At 52.1% G+C, this 19,846-nt stretch overlaps 1 protein-coding gene across 2 annotated transcripts; it reads left to right on the plus strand.

Moving 5' to 3' along the window:
- The first annotated feature begins 3,854 nt into the window (after positions 1-3,854).
- Hmgcl (3-hydroxy-3-methylglutaryl-CoA lyase) lies at positions 3,855-18,685 on the plus strand. Of its 2 annotated transcripts, none has more exons than XM_055611058.1 (9): positions 3,855-3,952; positions 7,789-7,872; positions 9,320-9,427; positions 10,028-10,123; positions 11,640-11,788; positions 14,262-14,325; positions 15,520-15,708; positions 16,708-16,833; positions 18,130-18,685. In XM_055611058.1, exons 1-9 carry the CDS (start codon positions 3,893-3,895, stop codon positions 18,229-18,231), a joined length of 978 nt encoding a protein of 325 aa, XP_055467033.1. In that variant the 5' UTR covers positions 3,855-3,892; the 3' UTR covers positions 18,232-18,685. The 2 variants fall into 2 exon arrangements, with proteins under 2 accessions (XP_055467033.1, XP_055467034.1); XM_055611059.1 differs by lacking the exon at positions 3,855-3,952 and adding an exon at positions 4,502-4,595.
- Positions 18,686-19,846: the final 1,161 nt, after the last annotated feature.

Consider the following 19,846-nt stretch of genomic DNA (forward strand, 5'->3'; position numbering starts at 1 on the left):
TGATCACACGCTGGCGTGTTTGTAGGCACCTGTGTGCGCATAAAGGAAATAAATGTGAAATGCTTTTTGATTGAAAAAGAATAGAACACCAAAAAACAGTGCCACATAGCCTGTACAGGGTGTCACAGCATAATTTTGGATATTATGAAACACAATATAGAGATGCTTGAAGTCCTCCAAGGAAAATCTTCAGTGTTTAGTCTCACTGGACCCATGGTGCTCTTTTGAATTTGTTTTAATTTATTAATTTATTCACTTTACATCCCAATCGTAGACCCCTCCCACCTCTCCTTCCCACCCTTGTTTTGTTTTTTAAGCCATTTTTTTCCGAGCAGGGTTTTTCTGTGTAACCCTTGCCATCCTGGAATTCACTCTGTAGACCAGGCTGGCCTCGAAATTCACAGAGATAACCCTGCCTCCTCTGCCTCCCGAGTGCTGGGATTAAAAACATTTTATGTCCTTAATTACGCTGTGAAACCTTGTGTAGGATGTGTAGCACTGTTTTTTGATTTATTATTATTATTTTTTTAATGAAGTACTTTGCGTTAAGAGTAAAGAAATTAGGAAAGCCAGATATGGTGGCACAAGCCTTTAATCCCAGTACTGGGGAGGCAGAGGCAGGCAGAGCTCTGTGGGTTTGAGGCCAGCCTGGTCTACAAATGGAGTCCAGGACAGCCACTGCTATTACACAGAAAAACCCTGTCTCAAAAAACAACAAACAAAAAAACCCAAACAAGGAGAAAAGAACAATCCATAAAAAGTAGAAGGAAATTACAGAAACCAAAGGAACAGGACACAAGAATGAGAAACAGGAAAAAAAAAAAAGAAAGAATGAGCAACAGGAGTAAAGTGTTTTTGGTTTTTTGTTTGTTTGTTTTGTTTTTCTTTTTAAGATTTTATTTATTATGTAGACAATGTTCTGCCTGCATGTGTGCCTACTGGTCAGAAGAGGGCACCAGATCTCATTATAGATGGTTGTGAGCCACCATGTAGTTGCTGGGAATTGAACTCAGGACCTCTGGAAGAGCAGCCAGCTTCAGCCCCTAGCAACATGGCCTGGAAACACTAGGCCTTTCAGAAGGCAGATAAACGGACTTGGGCTAGGAACTGGCTGTGGTTTAAGGCACGGTGGGGGGGGGGGGGGGGGGTGTGGGGAGAGCAGGTAGAGAGGAAGTTCTCAAGTTCTCGGAACCTGTACACAAGCACACGAGCTGTAAGACCTGGAGTCTCACTACTCAGGATCGCGCCCTTCCCAGAAACTCTCACAGACCACAGCTCGATGCAAAAGCAAGAGGTTTATTGCTATCGCGATAGGATCGCCCCTCCAAAGACAGGAGACGACCCCGAACGTGCAAAGCACAGGGCTTTTATACCTGAAAAATCAGACCACGTTTGCTCTATAGTTTACAGCTGGTTGTAGCTGGTTTACAGCTGGTTGTTTCTCAGAACAGTTCACCCTGCCCTTCAAGAGCTCTCTGCACCTGGCTTCAATTCAAATAATCACAGTTCTTTCTCATTCCCAGGTGGTCCCTCAGAGCTTGTGCAAATATCCAGACTCTTTGTGGTGAGGGCTATGATCTGAGGGCAGAGCTTTCAAACACTTGCAAGGGCTCAAGAGAAGAGACAAATTTGTTGTGCAAGTCCTGAAGGTAACCCAGGTCACCGTTATCTTCAGAATGACCCACGTGTCAGCAGTGTCACCTACAGCAAAGCCACCAGGACACCAACAGGATACTGCTTGGCTGCATTCCTGCCCCCTATTCATGTTTTCTCCCTCCTCCCTTCCTACTGCTGCCCATCAACCCTTCCTCTGCCCCTCCCGCCCCCTCCCTCTCCCACTCTCTCACAAGGTAACCCAAGGCTGAGAAACACTCATTCCTCCTCCCTCAGGCTCCAGAGTGCTTGGGCCTCTTTTCCACTAACACGGCCCCTAGTAGGAATGCAGTTTTGTTTTCCATAAAGGTCTTGTGTAGCCCAGGTTACGTGTGACGCCATGGCCAGCTCTGCTTTAATTTTGCAATGCAGTCTGACGTTATCCGTGCTATTGCGGGTAGGCTGAGGTTGAAAGCACAGGTGAGTGCCCGCATGTGTGTGCCCAGGTGCTCTGGCCCATGTGCGCACAGGTGGAAACCAGCGCTCAATATCAAACGTCTTTTTTTTTTAATGTCAGGGGTCTTCATCTGTTGCTCTCCACTTTACTTTCGGAGAGACGGTTTCCCACTGAACCTGGAACGCATCGTTCTGGCTAGACTCACTGCCCTGAAAGCCCAGGCATTCCCATGCCCCAGCACGGGGTTACAGGCGTGTGCTGTCGTGCCCTGATCTTTTGTGGGGCCTATGGGTCCAAACTCAGGTCTTCATGCTGGCAAAGCAAACACTTTACCGTCAAACGGTCTCCTTAACACTCAGAGTCCCTTCTGAGTGTCTCAGACCACAGGCATTGACCGCAGCACCCAGTAAGTTTTTCTGACTGGGCTGGAGAGGTGGCTCAGTGGTTGAGAACACTGGCTGTTCTTCCAGACGTCCTGCGTTCAGTTCTCAACAGCTCACAACCGCTCCAGCAGTGCACGCTCCCACAGGCAGGCACTCACGCCTTCGTGTAATTAAAAGTCGTGATTTTATGAATTTTTAATTTCTTTTTTTTTTTTTTTTTTTTTTTCTAGACCAGGTTTCTCTGTGTAGCCTTGGCTGCCTGGACTCACTTTGTAGACTAGACTGGCCTCGAGCTCACAGAGATCCGCCTGCCTCTGCCTCCCAGAGCCTATAGGCGTGTGCCAGCACCACCCAGCACCATACAGTGTCTCTACCTCGGGGTCTCACTGCATTTGTATTCAATTTGTCTGATGAACTTAAAAAATATGTTTTTATTGTTGCTGGTTTGGGGTTTGTTAGTTTTGCTTTTTGAGATGGGAATCTCTCTACTCTCTGAAGTGCTGGCTGTCCTGGAGCTCCTCCTGCCTCTGCCTTCCAAGTGCTGAGACTAAAAGCATGCGCTGTATCAGGCACCTTGGGCTGTGCAGAAACCACTGTCCCCAGGGAGTCCTTTTCACCAGCCCAACAATTCTGCTAATTCCTGAGGCTTTTGGTCTGCTGGTGTCTTCTTTTTCGTAAACTCTTCACCTGAATAGCTCTTACTCCAAGTATCCATCCAAGCAGCATTTCTCTAAAGCTGACACTGTCTGAAGATTGTGTTATACACTTACTGCATGCAGAAAACTCAGAAGGCAGTAGAAAATGGGTGTACTGCAGCTTATCTTGAAAGTTAGGTGCTAACCAGCTCTCTCCATACCTCTCAGACTCTATACCCAGGGAGAGAGACTTTGACTGCATTTATCTATTTGTTGTTTTGTTTTGTTCTGTTTTTTCCTTTGGTTGGATTTGGTTTTTGGCGACGAGACCTGTCTATGAAGCTGTGACTGGCCTGGACCTTGTTCTGTGGACCAGGCTGGCCTCAGATTTGGTGCAGTCCTGTCACAGCCTCCGGAGCGCTGGGACCGCAGGTGTGTGCCACCATAACGGGCTGAAGTTTTTATCCATCATTGCGGTCCCTGCTCCCCGCTTTGTGTCGGTGTTAGAGTTGCCTAGAAAACCTGCAAGGTGTGGTAGCTCGTTCCCGTCAACATCTGAGAAACTGAGGCAGTAGCATTGCCATGAGTTCAAGGACAACCTGAGTGATATGGTCTACATCATATCGGAAAGCCCAAACCAAAACCAAACCACGTTAAACGGAGAATAACCCAGTCGGGAAGGAAAACACTAGCAGGCTGGGGGTTGGAGCCAACGCTGGGAGCCGCGCGTCACTCACGAGTCTCCGCCCCAGGCCTGGGCCACGCAGAGCTCTCGGCGGTCACGTGGGACCCAGCGAGGCGGACACTTGAGACTGCAGGCCAAGATGGCGACAGTGAGACGGGTTTTCCCGCGGAGGCTAGCGGGCTTGGCGTCCCTCCGGGCTGTAAGTTCCCCCTGCGGGCGACAGTCGGGGGGTCGGGGGTGCCTCGTCAGCTGCTGCGACAGGCGAAGCGGGGCAGCTCCAGGGGCCGGCGCCGAGAGGGTTTGAGAGTTCGGGACCCAGCCGGTCTGGTTCAGATCCCTTGCAGGAAAGGGGAAGCCGAGGCCAGGGGACGTGAAGCGACCCGCCGTCACTATGGAGACCTAGGACATCCTCATTCCCTCACAGGCACACACAGGCAGTTGTGAGCTGCCAGGCGCGGGCGCTGGGAACTGAACGTAAGAACATCAAGTCTCTCCTTCCTGTAACTGAGTTTCGGATCTCTCCAGCCCTTCATTAGTGGGAAACACGTCCCGCGTGGAAAAAGCAAAAGCAAGGCACTCGGCCGCCTTCCCCAGGTCCTGTTGCTTTTCTAGACGCCTGGACCGTGGGGGATTCCTCTGAACCGTACTTTGGGCCTGTTCGATCCTGGTGTTCTGTCCTCTCCCACGCGCAGTGGGAGGGGAAGGGAGGGAAGGGGCCAAAGAGCTGTGCTGGTTAAAGCGCAAACCGACGTCCGGATGATCCTGCCACTTTGTAGGTTGACCGAGACGTTCACTCAGCTTGCTTACATGTAAAATGGATAGCTCTGTCTCGGGGTGATTTGGTGAGTGAGCATTGGTGGCACTTACACCCTCAGCTCAGTGATGGCGTAGTTATGATTTGCTTTTACTAATTTTATTCCCTGTGCATTGGTAAAAGGTGTCAGAATCCCTGGAACTGGAGCTACAGACAGCTGTGAGCTGCCTCGTGGGTGCTGGGAATTGAACCTAGGACCTTTAGAAGGGCAGGCAGTGCTCTCAACCACTGAGCCATTTCCCCAGCCCCCGATGTTAGGATTTTGTGTTGGGGAGCCGAGGCATTGTCTCAGTACTTGGGAACGCTACACTTTCTCTGCAGCTCGTGGGTATCTCTCAGAAAACCACTTCTGTATCTTCGCTCTAACCACCTCCACCGATTGCCCAGGGATCACATGAAAATGCCAACTCCAACTTCAGAAGTTCAGAAAATAAACGTTTCAAAAGTCTTGTTGTACACCAGGTGAATCCCAGCACTCGGAGGCAGAGGCAGGTGGACCTCTGAGCTGGAGACCAGCCTGGTCTACAGAGTGAGTGAGTTTCAGGACAGCCAAGGCTACTCAGAGAAACCCTGTCTTGGGGGGGAGGGGAAGACAAATGGATTATTTATTTATTTAGGACAGAGTTTTGTTTGTTTGTTTGTTTGTTTTTTAATGTATAAACTCAGGAACTCACTGTGTAAACCAGGCTGGCCTCACAGAGATCTGCTGCCCGCTGCCTCCTAAGTGCTGAGATTAAAGGCCTGTGCCACGATGCCCAGCTCTTGTTTTGTTTTGTTGTTGTGTTTTCAAGACAAGTGTTTCTTTGTGTAGCCTTGGCTGTCTTGGACCAGGCTGGCCTTAAACTCACAGCGATCCACCTTCCTCTGCCTCCCTGAGTGCTGGGATTACAGGTGTGCTCCACCAGGCCCAGCTTGTTTTGGTTTTTAATATTGGTTTGTTTTGTGTGTGTGTATGTCAGTGTAAGTGTGTGCCGTGTGTGTTCTGGTGCCTTTGGCAGCCAGCTGGAGTTACGGGCAGTTTTGAGCTGCCAGGCGCGGGTGCTGGGAACTGAACTTAAGGGCATCGAGTGCTCTTGACCGCTAAGCCATCTCTCCAGCCGTTCATGTATCTTCAAATTATATGTATTTATATATGTCTACCCGTGTGAGCACGGGTATTTATGGATGCCAGAAGAGAGCGTCAGGTAAGACCAGACTTACAGGCAGTTGTGAGATATCTGACAAGGGTCTGGGAACCCATCTCAGGTCCTCTGCAAGAGCTGTATGCACGCTCAACTGCTCAACCACCTCTTCAGCCCCTGGGATTCTTTAAACATAAGATCTCACATATGGCAGGCTGGCCTCAAGTTTACTATGTAGCTGAAGGCGACCTTGAGTTTCTGGCCCTCCTGTTTTCACCCCCCCCCCCCCCCCCCCAGTGCTAGAATTATGGGTGTGCACCACCACACCTGGGCCTAGCTGTTATGTGAATATTGTGCCGAAGGAAGTGGAACTAAGTTCAACCTATTCCAAAAAGGAAAGTTGGAAGCAGGATTTTCTTCAGCAGTTACTTACTGAGCCTCTACTTTGTCCCGGGGCCTTGGAAAGAGCAGTGAATGGCACCAAGTCTCTGGCCTGTGATGTGCACGCCCCACTGGGGTCCTTTTGGGGCAAGGTACCAGCGGGGGGCCGACAGTCTCTTTTGGAGAGAGACTGCATTGCAGGGACCTTTCACTCAGCCTGCTAACTTCTTGGTTTTTTTGTTTTGTTTTACTTTATTATTTATTTATTTATTTTTAATTTTATGTGCATTGGTGTTTTGCCTGAATGTTTGTCTATGTGAGGGTGTCAGATCCTGGAGCTGGAGTTATAGACAGTTCTGAGCTGCTGTGTGGGTTCTGGGAATTGAACCCGGGGCCTCTGGAAGAGCAGCCAGTGCTCTTAGCTGCTGAGCTATCTCTCCAGCCCCCTGCTGACTTCTCATAATTCAGGGGCTTGTCCCCTTTGTCTGTCAGGTGAGTTGACCTATTCTAGCTGATTCCTGTCTGGGGATCAGTCGTTCTTTAAGGGCTTCATGGGCTTGGAGTCCTTGGTATATTATACCTTTCCTTTTGTCCCATTGCTGTATGTGTACTTGGGGATGGGGGTTGGAGTCTGTGGTTTAGAGTGACTGACTGCTGCTCTTCCAGTCTTGGTTCCTAGGTTCTACCTGGTGGCTCACAACCATCTGTATCCGGTCTTAAGGGATATGCTGTTTTCTTCTGGCTTACAAGGGCACCCATGTGCCATGCAGACATACATGCAGACAGATTGCCCATATATAGAACATAAATAAATAATTACTTAAACACGATTCTCTAGGTGGGTAGGGGAAGATTTGAGACAGACTTGACAGCAGGCGAAAGGCTTTAAAATTTGGGGTGGGGGATAATTTCTTCAGCTGTGGGATATGCATTTCCTTAGACCTGCTGTCCCTCATGTCATCCATCAGCCTAGAATCGGGCTTTAGACACAGCAAGGTCTTTCTCCATATCCCCTGTCACCGCTGCCGAGTCTGAGACGGACCTCTCTCGGTGCTCGGTAATTGTGCAACTCGAGAGAGAGCCATGCCCTCTATGCATTGTTTGTTGTTCCGGCGATGTTGTTGGGTGCATTGCGAGGCACAGCGCCAGTCAGGACGAGAGGGGGTGGAGAGAGACAAGGTCCCGAGCTTATATTGAAGGAAATAGGTGTAGTCTTGTGAAAACACCAGGTAGCAAAGGTGACTAGGCTCTCTGAGTGAAGTTGAGCATTGCAGGCAGAGGGCAGCTCTGCTGGACTGGAGCAGAGCAGCCTGTTGGGCAGAGAGTAGAAGCAAATGGAGCAGTAGCGGGGAGTAAGGAGGTCAGGCAGAGCCAAACCCCGCAGGGCCTCCAAGGCAGGGCGACGAGGGGAAGGGGTGAGTTAGATTTCAGCTGTGCGGCAGGGTGCTGTCTTTGGCAAGAGATAGGCAGGATGGAGTCGAGCGAGTGTTTGGACAGCACGGAGTTTGGGGGACTTCTGAATGAGAGGTGCACAAATGGAAAGCGGGTCTAAACCAGAGGCAGCATGGCTTTCTTGCTCCTTCCTGGGTAATCCTGAAAGAGCCCAGATGTGAGTTAGGTAGGAGAAGTGTGGCCGCTTTGCGGTAGCAGAGGAAGGTCCCTGTCTTCCATGTAGTCCGTGCTAAGACCTGACACTGTGTTTCCTCTTTTAAACCCCAGGCAAGCACCTCATCCATGGGTGCTTTCCCGAAGCAGGTGAAGATCGTGGAAGTCGGTCCCCGAGACGGTTTGCAGAATGAAAAGGTAAAGACGGAAGCCAGCCCAGAAAGGACAGTTAACACATCTGTTTTGAGCATTCCGGGGGAGAAGATGGGGCAGATCCATCATGGACTTTCGATAGACTGGAATCTTACCGAGCTGTTAACACAAGCACCTTAAGTGACTCGAGACTGTAGAACAGTGTATTCAACCTCACTCCTATGTAAAACCAGCAGAAGAGCTTAGGTAAATGTGGAAGTATTTACTTAGAAAGGATTGCAAAACTTTCTTAAAACAGGACTCGAGGCTGAGAATAACTTTGAAGGCGGCTCTCACACCATTAATGTGGTAGCAATAGATGTGGCTTTTGAGCACTTAAAATGTGGCGACTGAGGTGTCTGGAGACATGACTCAGTGGTTAAGGGTGCTTCCTGCTCGGAGGACCCAGGTTCAATGCCCAGTACCCACATGGTGACTTCCAACCGTCTGTAACTCCAGTCCCAGGGAAGACGATGGGATGGCCTCATGAACGGACCTCATCATGGACCTGGAATCATTAAGACTTGAAACATAATCCTACTGGTTGGCACCAAGGAGTCATGAAAGGCTATTATTATCATTGGGTTTTCAAGACAGGGTTTTTCCAGATAGCCCTGGCCATCCTTGGAACTTGCTCTGTAGACCAGGCTGGCTTCAAACTCAGAGATCTACCTTCCTCTGCCCCCCGGAGTGCTGAGGTTAAAGGCGTGCACCACCACCACCTGGCTTAAGGTGTATTTGTACTTGTGTGTGTACCTGCCCCACGCATGCAGTGCCCAGAGGCCAGAGTGGGTATGGGATCCCCTGGGGCTGAAGTCGATGGGCATTTATGAGTTGCCCGGCATGAGTACTGGCAACTAAGCATGGGTCCTCTGGAGAAGCAGCCCGGGCTCCTTACTGCCGAGCCAGCCCCACTGCTCCAGCCCCTCCCGGAGGCTTCTGGGCCAGAAAGTGAGGCAATGGAGACTGCCGTCCAGGAAGTTTCCGGCACCGGATGGGTTGCCAGAGGGAGAGCAGGCCGTACTACAGCCAGGATCTTGAGGGCAGAGTAGAAAGGAAGCAGGACGCTCTGCTGAGTGAAGCCGGGAGGGGAGGGCGTGACGTTCGGGGCTTCATCCCACGGCACCCAGAAAGCAGCGGTGATTTATCTCCACTCACTCCAGCCAGGGCACCTTGCTCTCAGCTTATGACAGGGTTGCAGACTAACACGCTGATTTTGCACAGGAGGGAAACGCTGTTTCCACGTGATTACAAACACCTCAGCTGAGCAGCCATCTCGCAGTTGGTAGAACTTGGAAAGCGTGTGTGAGCTCATGTTGGTGTCTGAAGTCCAGGCAGTGAGGATCTGGCACAGCCAAAGCTTGGGGCTGAGGTGCTGGCTGGCGAGCATGGCCGGCTTTTCCTAATAATGTTGTTGACTTGTCTTTTCTGGGTTTCTGTCTGCCCGCTACAGAATATCGTATCTACCCCAGTGAAAATCAAGCTGATAGACATGCTTTCCGAAGCAGGGCTTCCTGTTATCGAGGCCACCAGCTTTGTCTCTCCCAAGTGGGTACCCCAGGTGAGCCCAGCCTCCAGGAAGCCTGTCGCAGAGGGGAGGGAGGGAGGTCGCCCCTTTGCTTGGAAGCGCAGGTTTCCAGGCCCTGGCTTGAGGGGGGGATCAGGTGAGTTTCATCACTGTGCAGCGCGGGAAGGACATGACTTGGGAGCCAGGGCTCTCGGCTCCAGCCTGAGCCTTGCCCTGGCTTGCTGGAACCCTTGCTGAGGAAGGCCTTTGCCCTCTCAGGTTAGAGATGGCCTCTGAGGTCTCTCCTGGCTCTGAGAATATAGGACCCCAAGCCCATCTGCAGCATCTATGTTGTGGGGAGAGCCAGAGCTGCTGCTTCACAGGGCTGGGCAGGCAACCGAATGACGATTGAGTGCCAGGCAGCGCAGAGGGACTGGTGCCAGGGCCACCAGAGATGGTTCTTGATAAGTGGCGGCAGCTGCTCTTGCCTGCAGATACCCCAGAGCTGGCAGTACTGGCCGTAGGAGCTGCCAAGGTCGCGCTGCCCACGGTGTCTCCTGACCTCCACTGATCAGACAGATAAGAACTGGGGACAAAAGATTCAGGGGTGAAGGCTTCCTCCACCACCGAGCTCTTGGCTTCTTTGGCTCGCAGATGGCTGACCACTCTGAAGTCTTGAAGGGCATTCAGAAGTTCCCTGGCGTCAACTACCCAGTCCTGACTCCAAATATGAAAGGCTTTGAGGAAGCGGTAAGAGGTTGACTTGGTGAGGCCCGTGTCAGTCTGCCTTGTCTTGGGATGTCCCTCTGAACAGCTTGTCTCCAGCGGTGATGAGCAGCAGCGGATGGGGTGGGGGGCGGGGGTCCAATCCTGTCACTCATCTCTCTGTTATCTTGACAAATTGCTTTACCTCAGTTCTGCCCATGAATCAGGAATGATAACGGCAGTTAGCACTGAGCCGATGCTTCCATCAATCAATGCTCAGTAAGAGCTGAGAACGTGGGCTTGTTAAAACTATTACATCCTGGGATCACCTGCTTCTTTTTATTTTTTATTTATTTTTTATTTTTTACTCTATGTGTACTGGTGTTTTGCCTGCCTGCTTGTAATGCCTGGAGTGGCCACAAGAGGGCATAAGATCCTTTGGAACTGGAGATGCAGACAGTTGCTGGTGGCCTTGTGGATGCTGGGACTCAAACCCAGGTCCTGTGCCAAGAGCAGGGAGCATTCTCAACTGCTGAGCCTTCCCTATCTCTGCCTTCCCTGTCACTCTCTTCTTTAGGAAAGGGCGACAGCGCTCTGCCTGGGTGCTTCTGATTTGTCAAAAACTTATTTCAAGAGTGACCTCCCAGGTTGACAGAGGCGGTGTTGGTTTCCTTGGAGGACATCAGACTTGGTGGAGTTTTTGGTTTCTCCTGGTGCTAGGGATCAGGCTTACTAGGAAGATGCTCCAGCCCTGAGCTGCATCCCCAGCCTTGATTTTGTTCTGTTTTCTTCTTTTTGTTTTTGTTTTGAGGCAAGGTCTGGCTGTCCTAGAACTTCATCCTTGGACCAGGCTGGCCTCAGACTCACAGACATCCACCTGCCTCTGCCTCCCAAGCGCTGGGACTAAAGGTGTGTGCTGTCACCACCTGGCCTTGTTTTGTTTCTGATTGAAGTGTGAGCATTTCCTGGGGCTGCTTGAGGAAGTACAGAGTTGCTTTACTGCCTCACATTCTGTATGTCAGGCGGTGCTGGCTGCTTGGGAGGCCTCCCAAGGCCCAGCCCCTGGATCTTTAGTGACTAGGGATGGCCGGTTGGCCTTGGCATTGCTTGCTTTATACGTGGCTTGCCCCAGTGCCTGCCTCCACCCTCACGTGGCCTTCCACAGCTCAGTGGCCTCACACAGCCATCTTTTAAGGACACCAGTCATTCTGGACTAGGGGCCCGCCCTGCTCCAGTGTGGCCTCATTTCATCTAATTACATTTGCAATGACCCTTCTTCCAAGTCGGTCCCATGTTCTCAGGAGCTAGGGACTGGCATGTCCGCATATTTGCTTGTTTCTATTAAATTACTTATTTGTGTGTGTTCGCACAGACGTGTGCGTGTACAGCGGTGCTCGTGTGGAGGTCAGTGGACAGCATAAGTGACGTGAGCCTCTCCACCTACCATTTGGGTCCTGAGGAATTGAACTCGGGTCGTCAGGCCTACCACATGCCTTTTATCTACCGAGCCGTCTTGTGTGCCCCAACATAGGTTGTATGTATATATACATGTCTGTGGCAGGTAGCTGCGGGTGCCAAGGAAGTCAGCATCTTTGGGGCTGTATCCGAGCTCTTCACCCGGAAGAATGTGAACTGCTCTATAGAGGAGAGTTTCCAGCGCTTTGAAGGAGTCATGCAGGCCGCACGGGCAGCCAGCATCCCTGTGAGAGGGTGAGTCAGGCCGCACGGGCAGCCAGCGTCCGTGAGGGAGGGCGACTCAGGCCTCGTGGGGCGCTTTTCTCACTGCCCTTGCAGAATGGAGCCCATTCTCCCACCTGCCAATCTGTCCTCCTCAGGCTCTTGCTGGCCAGGGCCAACCCAAGCTCCGTGCCTGGGAACCTTCCTCCAAGTGAGTGTGGTCGGAAGATGAGGCAGGGTTTCTCTCAGCATGTGTAGAGAGCCTACAGCTCACGGACATCACTGATAGCGCAGGCCTGGGTGGAACCCAGTGCTGATGAAGCCTTGTACCACACAGGACAGGAGCCCTACCCTGAGCTCCGCCCGTACCCAGTGAAGGCTTTGCTGTGATGGTCAGGACCTCTGGGTGTCACCCCTGCCACTCTGCAGCGTTCTCTCATGCACCTGTCTCCTGCCCGCCCCCTCTTGCCGAGAGGCCTTTCACTTACTCTCCACAGCCAGAATGCTTCCCCTCCTTTCTGCGGCTCGGCTCCTGCAGGGTCCCCTCGGAGGTCAGCCCCCCTTGGTTTTCTTTGTACCACAGACCCTGGGTCCCGTGCTCTCCCGTCATAGTGCCCAGCACGTAGAAGGCGCCGGAGACCTGATAGGCGGGTGGAAGATGGGGGACCTGGGGCTCCCCTCTTTCGTCCCAGCTCCCAGGCCTGAGCTCTGTCTTAGTCAGTCTCTCCCAGACAGTCTCACTCTAGCCCTGGCTGACCTGGAACTCACAGAGATCTGCCCCCCACCGCCGGGGTGAGAGGTGTGTCCCCTACCACTTTTTCTTGCTTGGTAGTATTTGGAGATACTGTAAAGGGAAAATTAAGATTTTTGACATGTTGATCCAGCAAACCTTTACTCTATCTCAAAATTATTTTCAAAGCTTTATTTATCTATTTCTTGAGTCAGGGTCTTTTGGTGTAACTCTGGTTGGCCTGGAACTCACAGAGATCCACCTGCCTCTGCCTCCCAGGTGCTGGGAATGAAGACATGCGCTACCGCCCCTGGCTCCGTTTCTTTTTCTTTCTTTCTTTCAATTTATTTATGTATGCATGTATTTTTATGTTTGAGTGCTCTATCTGCATGTACACCCGCACTCCAGAAGAGGGCGTCAGATCTCATTAGAGATGGTTGTGAGCCACCATGTGGTTGCTGGGAATTGAACTCAGAACCTCTGGAAGAGCAGCCAGTGCTCCTAACCTCTGAGCATCTCTTCAGCCTCATCTGTTTCTTTCTATTATTTTTTTACTTGACCATGAAGGGTTTGGGTTTTTGTTTTTTCTAACAGCGTCTCAATCTTTTTGTTTTGTTTTGTTTTTAGACAGGGTTTCTCTGTATAGCCCTGGCTGTCCTAGAACTCACTCTGTAGACCAGGCTGGCCTCGAACTCACAGAGATCCACCTGCCTCTGCCTCTCTGAGTGCTGGGATTAAAGGTGTGTGCCACTGCCTCCTGGGTACCATCTCTTTAAGTTCACGTTGACTGAACATTTTGTAACCAAGGCTGGCAATCCTCCTGCCTCAGCCTCCCAAGTACTGGGGTCACAGGCTTAAGCTACCATCCTCAGTGTAACTCTAGAGCCACCCCAGTGGCAGCGGGGTGGTGAGGGTGGGCTCTGCTTGTAACCCCCAGAGCCCTTAGCACAGCCCACAAGACTGTCAGTCAGGCCTGGGCTCCCTGCCTCCTGCCTCATGGCACGGCTGGGTGCCGCTGACGCTCCTCATGCCTTAGGAGTCTGTCCTTTGCTCCGCCCTGAGCGCACCAGACTCTGGCCTTGACTAAGCCATTCTTTCCGAAGTTCCTCCCCTCTGAGCGCCAGCACCGTGGCCTCCGGAGGTCTGCCTAGCTAACCCTCACTACGCCAACGCCTGTGCTTCCTCCTCCCATCGATTCCTTCACAGCTCATCTCCTGGAATTATCTCCCCCTCCCGATGTGACTGGGGTTTTAATTGCCATCTTCCTGAATCAAACGAGCTCCTCACGATGCTCTTCACCCAGCGCCTGGCACATCCTCTTCATCTTCGTAAATATCAGTGGAATAAATGAGTGGATGAGCCATCAGGCCCTCGAGCCTTGGCACTGACTCACATCCGTCCTCGCCATTCCTGTGCTGGCCTGTATGTTTGTGCTGGCTTTGATGAATACTCTCCCGCCTCCCCCAGCCCCTCCAGACAGCTCAAGGGCACTCTAGTTCCTTGTACCTATTGTGAAATCTCATCCACCTGCAACCCTGCTTTTGGAACTGTGGCCTCTTAGCCCCGCCTTGCCTTCAGGGTTCTCTAGGGCTTCTGCCCAGAACTAGGCCAAAGAGCCTTTTCCCGTGCAGAGCTAACCTTTCCCTGGGCCTCCTGCCCGGCTTTACCGTGGCTTTACTGTGTTTACTGTGGGCTTGCGGGGATGTGTGTCAGGTGGTCACGAGCCGTTCTCAAAGAGCTGGGGCCACTGACGGTGTTCCTCCCCTTTTTCCACAGGTATGTCTCCTGTGCCCTCGGATGCCCCTACGAGGGGAAGATCTCCCCGGCTAAAGTAGCTGAGGTGCGTGCGAGGTGGGGCACGGCCCTGTGAGGGCTGGCTTCCTTGCAGCCTGTGGGTGCAGGTGCCCCTCACCTCCCTTTCCCGGAAGAACACTGATGTGTGCGCACACTCTCCTTCCCACACTCAGGGCACGGCCCCCCTGCCCCTCGGGCCACCTCCTTGCCAGGTCTACCTCACCAGAAAACCCAGAGCCCAGCTTCCCGTCTCCTTAGCTGGGGCGTGGTACTCCCCGGACTCCCCGGGGTCCCTGGGTAGGTGAGAGACCGCATGCATCCTCTTGACTAGTCCCCAGGGCTGCACGGAGGAGGACCCAGCATAGCAGCTGAGTGTGAGTAACCAGGAGCTGCAGCCATTTCACCTGGGAACCCCGCTGCTGACTTGACGCTCCTCTCCCGTTTACAGCTGAGGAAGCGAGTCACTCGTCACCCAGCGTGCACAGGGCAGACTGGGCCTCACCCGTTGTATCCTGGAGCCCTTCTGTTTCTCCCCAATCCCCTGTGGCATCCAGTCAGAGGAATGGCCCCTGGCTGCTGTGCCCTGGTCTGTGCCCACCACTCCCGTCGCCACCACCCTCTCCAGAGCTAACTTGGGACTTGAGCTCAGCATCACATGGCCCCAGAGGCCTGCCACTACTGTCCCCTGACAGGCGCACGGGCAGGGGTGGGATGTCACTGTGTCATCATGAGGGTGAGCATCAGTGAACACCTGTGTCTCCTGCCACTTCTTCCCTCCGGCCAGGCATGGCAGTCTCCGTGGGGACCCCACCCCAAGGGGGTGGGGGGCTTTGGCAGTTTAGGCTTTGCAGGGACTCTGCCAATGATGGCAGCAGATGATGCAAATGAGCTTCTGAACAGTTACATAGTTCCTCTGCTTAAAGTATCCACGTAGAATCTTAGAGCCACAGCCCACAGACCCTGCTGCCAGAGGAAGGGCTTTTCCTGAGCCCAGTCAGCACCTGTGGAGGAAGGAAAGGCGAGTCTCAGGCTGCTGCAGTGCTGGCTCTGTTCTGGGTCTCAGACCCCTAGCCTGTGGGTAAAGCCTGTCATTTCCATTGAACTTGTTGGGAGCTAGGACAAGAGGAACACAGCACCTCAGAGGAAGCTGGACAGGCTGGTCAAAAATTCCCTGCTCCTGAGCCCTAGTGTCACATGCTGGTGGCTCTGGGGTCCTCTAAGTACCTGTTTGCTTCTCCAGGTTGCCAAAAAGTTGTACTCAATGGGCTGCTATGAGATCTCCCTTGGGGACACCATTGGTGTAGGCACCCCAGGACTCATGAAAGACATGCTGACTGCTGTCCTGCATGAGGTGCCTATGACGGCACTGGCTGTCCACTGCCATGATACCTACGGTCAAGCTCTGGCCAACACCTTGGTGGCCCTGCAGGTAACGAAAGCCATGTGCCCATTGTCCCAGAGGGCACGTGGCAGGACAGGGCACAGTTTCATTTTATTTATCAGTAAAGTATTGGAGCGAATGTAGCTGAGGCACACATAGATTAAGAGAATGGCTTGCCACGGAAGGTAACCAAGAGGGTGCTGTGCCGGTGCAGAGGCCGGAAGGGGGTGCTTGCCTTGTCCAGGGGGAGGTGTTGACAGCAGCAATGTGACCAAGAGGAATAAGCAGGGGGCTGGAGAGACGGCTCGGAGGTTAAGAGGCTTCTGCTGACTACTCTTCCAGAGGTGCTGAGTTCAATCCCCACAATCGCATGGTGGCTCACAGCCATCTATAATGAGATCTGGTGCCCTCTTCTGGCGAACAGGCAGAACACCGTGTACTTAATACATACATAGGTCAAATAGGAAGCAGGCGGAGGCTGCTCCAGGTGCTGCCCAGTCGTGTTGGTCTCCGTGCCAGCATGAGCGTCAGCTGGCACTGCACCTGGGGACCACGGACTCTGTGCCTGTGCAGGTCAGAGGATGACTGAGGAGTTCTCTCCGTGTGGCTCCTTCGGATCAAACTCGGGCTGCCCAGTTTTCCGACTTGCTGGCCCATTACAAATCCGTCTGAGAACCCACCAACCTCCCATTTCTTTGGCTCTTTTCAAAACAAAACACCTCAACAGAGCTGTGTTAGTATCGACCTTCACACTGGAACTGAGGAGCCAGACGTGGTGGTGGTGGTGGGGTTCTCTGAGAGTCCCAAAGGGTGAAAGGGAGCCAGGAAGCAGCAGTGAGAGGATGGGAGAAACAGTCTTCTAGCAGCGGAGGCATTCTGACAGAGGAGACTCACTGTTCCAGAGAGAGAGAAGCCCCGTCCCTCTGTGGGTTTCCTTGATAGAACAGGGAGCGGGAGAACGGCTCTGGCCCACTCTTGGAGGTTGGGCCGGCTTCGTGGGCTCCAGGCTCCAGCAGCAGCAACATCCCACCATCCTTGTGTTTCCAGATGGGAGTGAGCGTGGTGGATGCCTCTGTGGCGGGCCTTGGAGGCTGTCCCTATGCACAGGGGGCATCGGGGAACTTGGCTACCGAGGACCTGGTCTACATGCTGACTGGCTTAGGGATCCACACGGTAAGCCCGCCTGCCCCCTGGTGGTGGCATCTGTGAATTAACCGGGGCTCACCAGCAGGTGTGACCGGTGGCATGCTTAGGGTTGGTAGGGCTTAGAAAGTGGCTGATGTGGAGGAGGAGCCCTTGTGGGGTTAGAGGCCCTGACAGCAGCCTGGGGTGTGTGTCTGCATAACCAAGAGTCTCAACAGGAGATGCTCAGTTGGTGGCCTAGGAGGAGTAGACTAAGACCCCAGGGGTGGGAAGGAGCCAACCAGAAAGGTGCAGAAGAAGCAGCGTGGAGGAGGAGACTTTGGTCTGGTTGAACATGAGCATGAGCACAAGAGACCAGGACCTCAGGGTGCCATCCACTGTCCAGTTCTAGGAGGCCCCTCAGAGTGTGTATGTGGAAAGGGCCTTACAAAGGTCCAGCTTCAGCCGGGCATGGTGGCGGGAGCCTTTGATCCCAGCACTCGGTGAGGCAGAGGAAGGTGTATCTCTAGGAGTTCAAGGCCAACCTGGTCTACAAAGTGAGCCAAGGACAGCCAAGGCTACACAGAGAAACTCAGTCTCCAAAGAGAAAACAAAAAGAAGGGCCAGCTTCCTGAGTTATTTCCAACCAGGCTGTTTTCTCTGTGAAATGAAGACAGACTGGCCACACGGAGCTCCACCAGACTCTTCAGGGACTTCGGGAGTGGCATAGAAATGACACTGCATGCCTGCTTTGAGGTCCGATGCTTTCAAACCCAGATCTGGCCCCCAGAGGCTGTCAGCCTCAGTATTTCATCTCTCTCAACTTGAGTAATGTCAGTAAAAGTGGCGCTCTAGATTGTTATAGGATTAAAAAATGTATGGCCAGAGGTGAGGCCCTGGGCCAGCCTCTACCCTGAGAAGAAACTGTAGAATGCTTGGTACTCGGTGGCAGATAGGAGGCACTCTTACAGTCAGTCACATGAGGTGAGGAGGTGGCTCAGGAGTGGGACCCTTGACTAACGTGAGCAATGGTCTGGGTGCCAGTCCCAGCCCAGGAAAAGACATATGAACAAATGAACATGGAATTTCCTGCGGGCCAAGCAGGCCCTGAGCTAGCCCCTGAACGTGGAGATGGGACAAGACCCCCCCTTCTGGTGGTGGCCTCACAAACCTCTATAGAGAAAGAACCCTGGGTGCCAGCTGGTCGCAACCTCACAGACAGTGGTGCCCGCTGTTGCAACAGGGCCCTGTTTGCTGACCTCTCCCCTTTTGCATGCCGCAGCTGGCCAGCCTGTTTCCCTGAGGGCATGCCCTGACTTACTTTATCCTCTATTTTACTTCTCCAAGGGTGTGAACCTCCAGAAGCTGCTTGAAGCTGGGGACTTCATCTGTCAAGCCCTGAACAGAAAAACCAGCTCCAAAGTGGCACAGGCCACCTGCAAACTCTGAGCCCCTCACTCCCTGAAGACCTGGGACTGTGGGAGATGGGTGTATGTGCACAATGATTCCTACATGGGGGAAATGAAATGAGGGCAAATGAGCAGGCAACAGGTCCTTCTCCCAGACAGAAAGGGCTACCGCTGCCAGGCCTGGGACTGCCCTGGAGCCTGGAAGTCCCCTTTCACTGTGGACCAGCTCCCCAGAGCTGAGTGCTTGCTTGGGATGGCCCTGGGTCTCCTGGGAGAGTATGCTAGGCAACAGAGCTGATGTCCATCCTGCCATGACCGAGGGTCCTGTGAGAGGGAGTGTCCCCTACCCCCAAGCCAGCACAGCATTTGCTGAAATGGTGGGGTTGATCTGTTGCAGGGGCCATCTGGCAACTCCAGTATCTCTGGAAAATCATTCTGTATATGATTTTTGAAAACAGCTTATGTAATTAAAGATCTAATTTTCTAATATCCAACCATGCAAATGCGTGTTTGTCTATGGGCAGAGGAATAAGATTATCTTTGGGCTTTGGATGGCTTATCTCTGGATTTCTCCCATCTCCAAACTCCCCACCCAGTGACTGGAAATCATTACTGTGGGACTGTTCCTGAGACCAGCATGGTGGCTGGCCGGGACACCCAAGGAGTTGTTTCTGAGGCTGTGCCTCTGTTCCCAGAGAATTAAGACAGGTTTCTTACTGGCCTGGAACTAGCCAGTGAGCCCCAGGGAGCCATCTGTCTGCCTTCTAGTGCTGGGATAACAAAGTTAGATAATGTTTCCCTTGGGCTTTTTTTTTTTTTCTTTCTCTCTCTTTTCTCTCTCTCTCTCTCTTGCCTCAGGCTTCCTCTAGCACCTATACTCAAGTGCACACTTGCAGGCATACACATACACATAATTTAAATGTAACAATTTTTTTTTTTTTTTGAAAAGAGAAGACTACCTAGATATATCACAGGCAACTTATTAAAAAAAAAAAAAAAAAAAAAACCAAATCAACAATGCAACCATGGGAAGAGGGGCATTACAGGCAGTAAAACTGGAAATGAGCCAGGTGGGGATGGTACACATCTTAACAACAGCTCTCAGGAGGGAAGGCCATCCTGCTCTACAGATCGAGTTCTAGGACAGCCAGGGCCACACAGGGGAACCTTGTCACACACAGACACACACACACACACAGAACCAAACCAAGACACTTGAAATCAGAACACCCAAGAGCTGAGAATAATTAAATAACCTATTTAAAGTCTTGAAAGAATAAAGTTCGGCAAGGAATTAGAATCTGTGTCTATGCCATAATCACTCAAGAGGTGAGGCAGGAGGACCAGAAATTCAAGGTTTCTTTTTTTCTTTCTTTTTGTTTTGTATTTGAGACAGGGTTTCTCTGTGCAGCCTTGGCTGTCATGGGACTTGGTCTGCAGACCAGGCTGGCCTCAGACTCAGAGATGGGCCTGCCTCTGCCTCCAGTGCTGGGATTAAAGGTGTGTGGCATTACACCCGGCTTTAAAAAGTTATTTTAAGGTTTTTTAAAATTATGTATACACATAGGATGTTTGTATGTTTTTGTCTGTGTGCGTGTGTGTGTGAAAGAGAGACAGAGAGAGACAGAGAAACAGAGTAAATATAGGAGTTGGAG

Source organism: Psammomys obesus, unplaced genomic scaffold (assembly GCF_907164565.1).
Source record: "Psammomys obesus unplaced genomic scaffold, mPsaObe1.curated_primary_1811, whole genome shotgun sequence".
Lineage (NCBI taxonomy): Eukaryota > Metazoa > Chordata > Mammalia > Rodentia > Muridae > Psammomys > Psammomys obesus.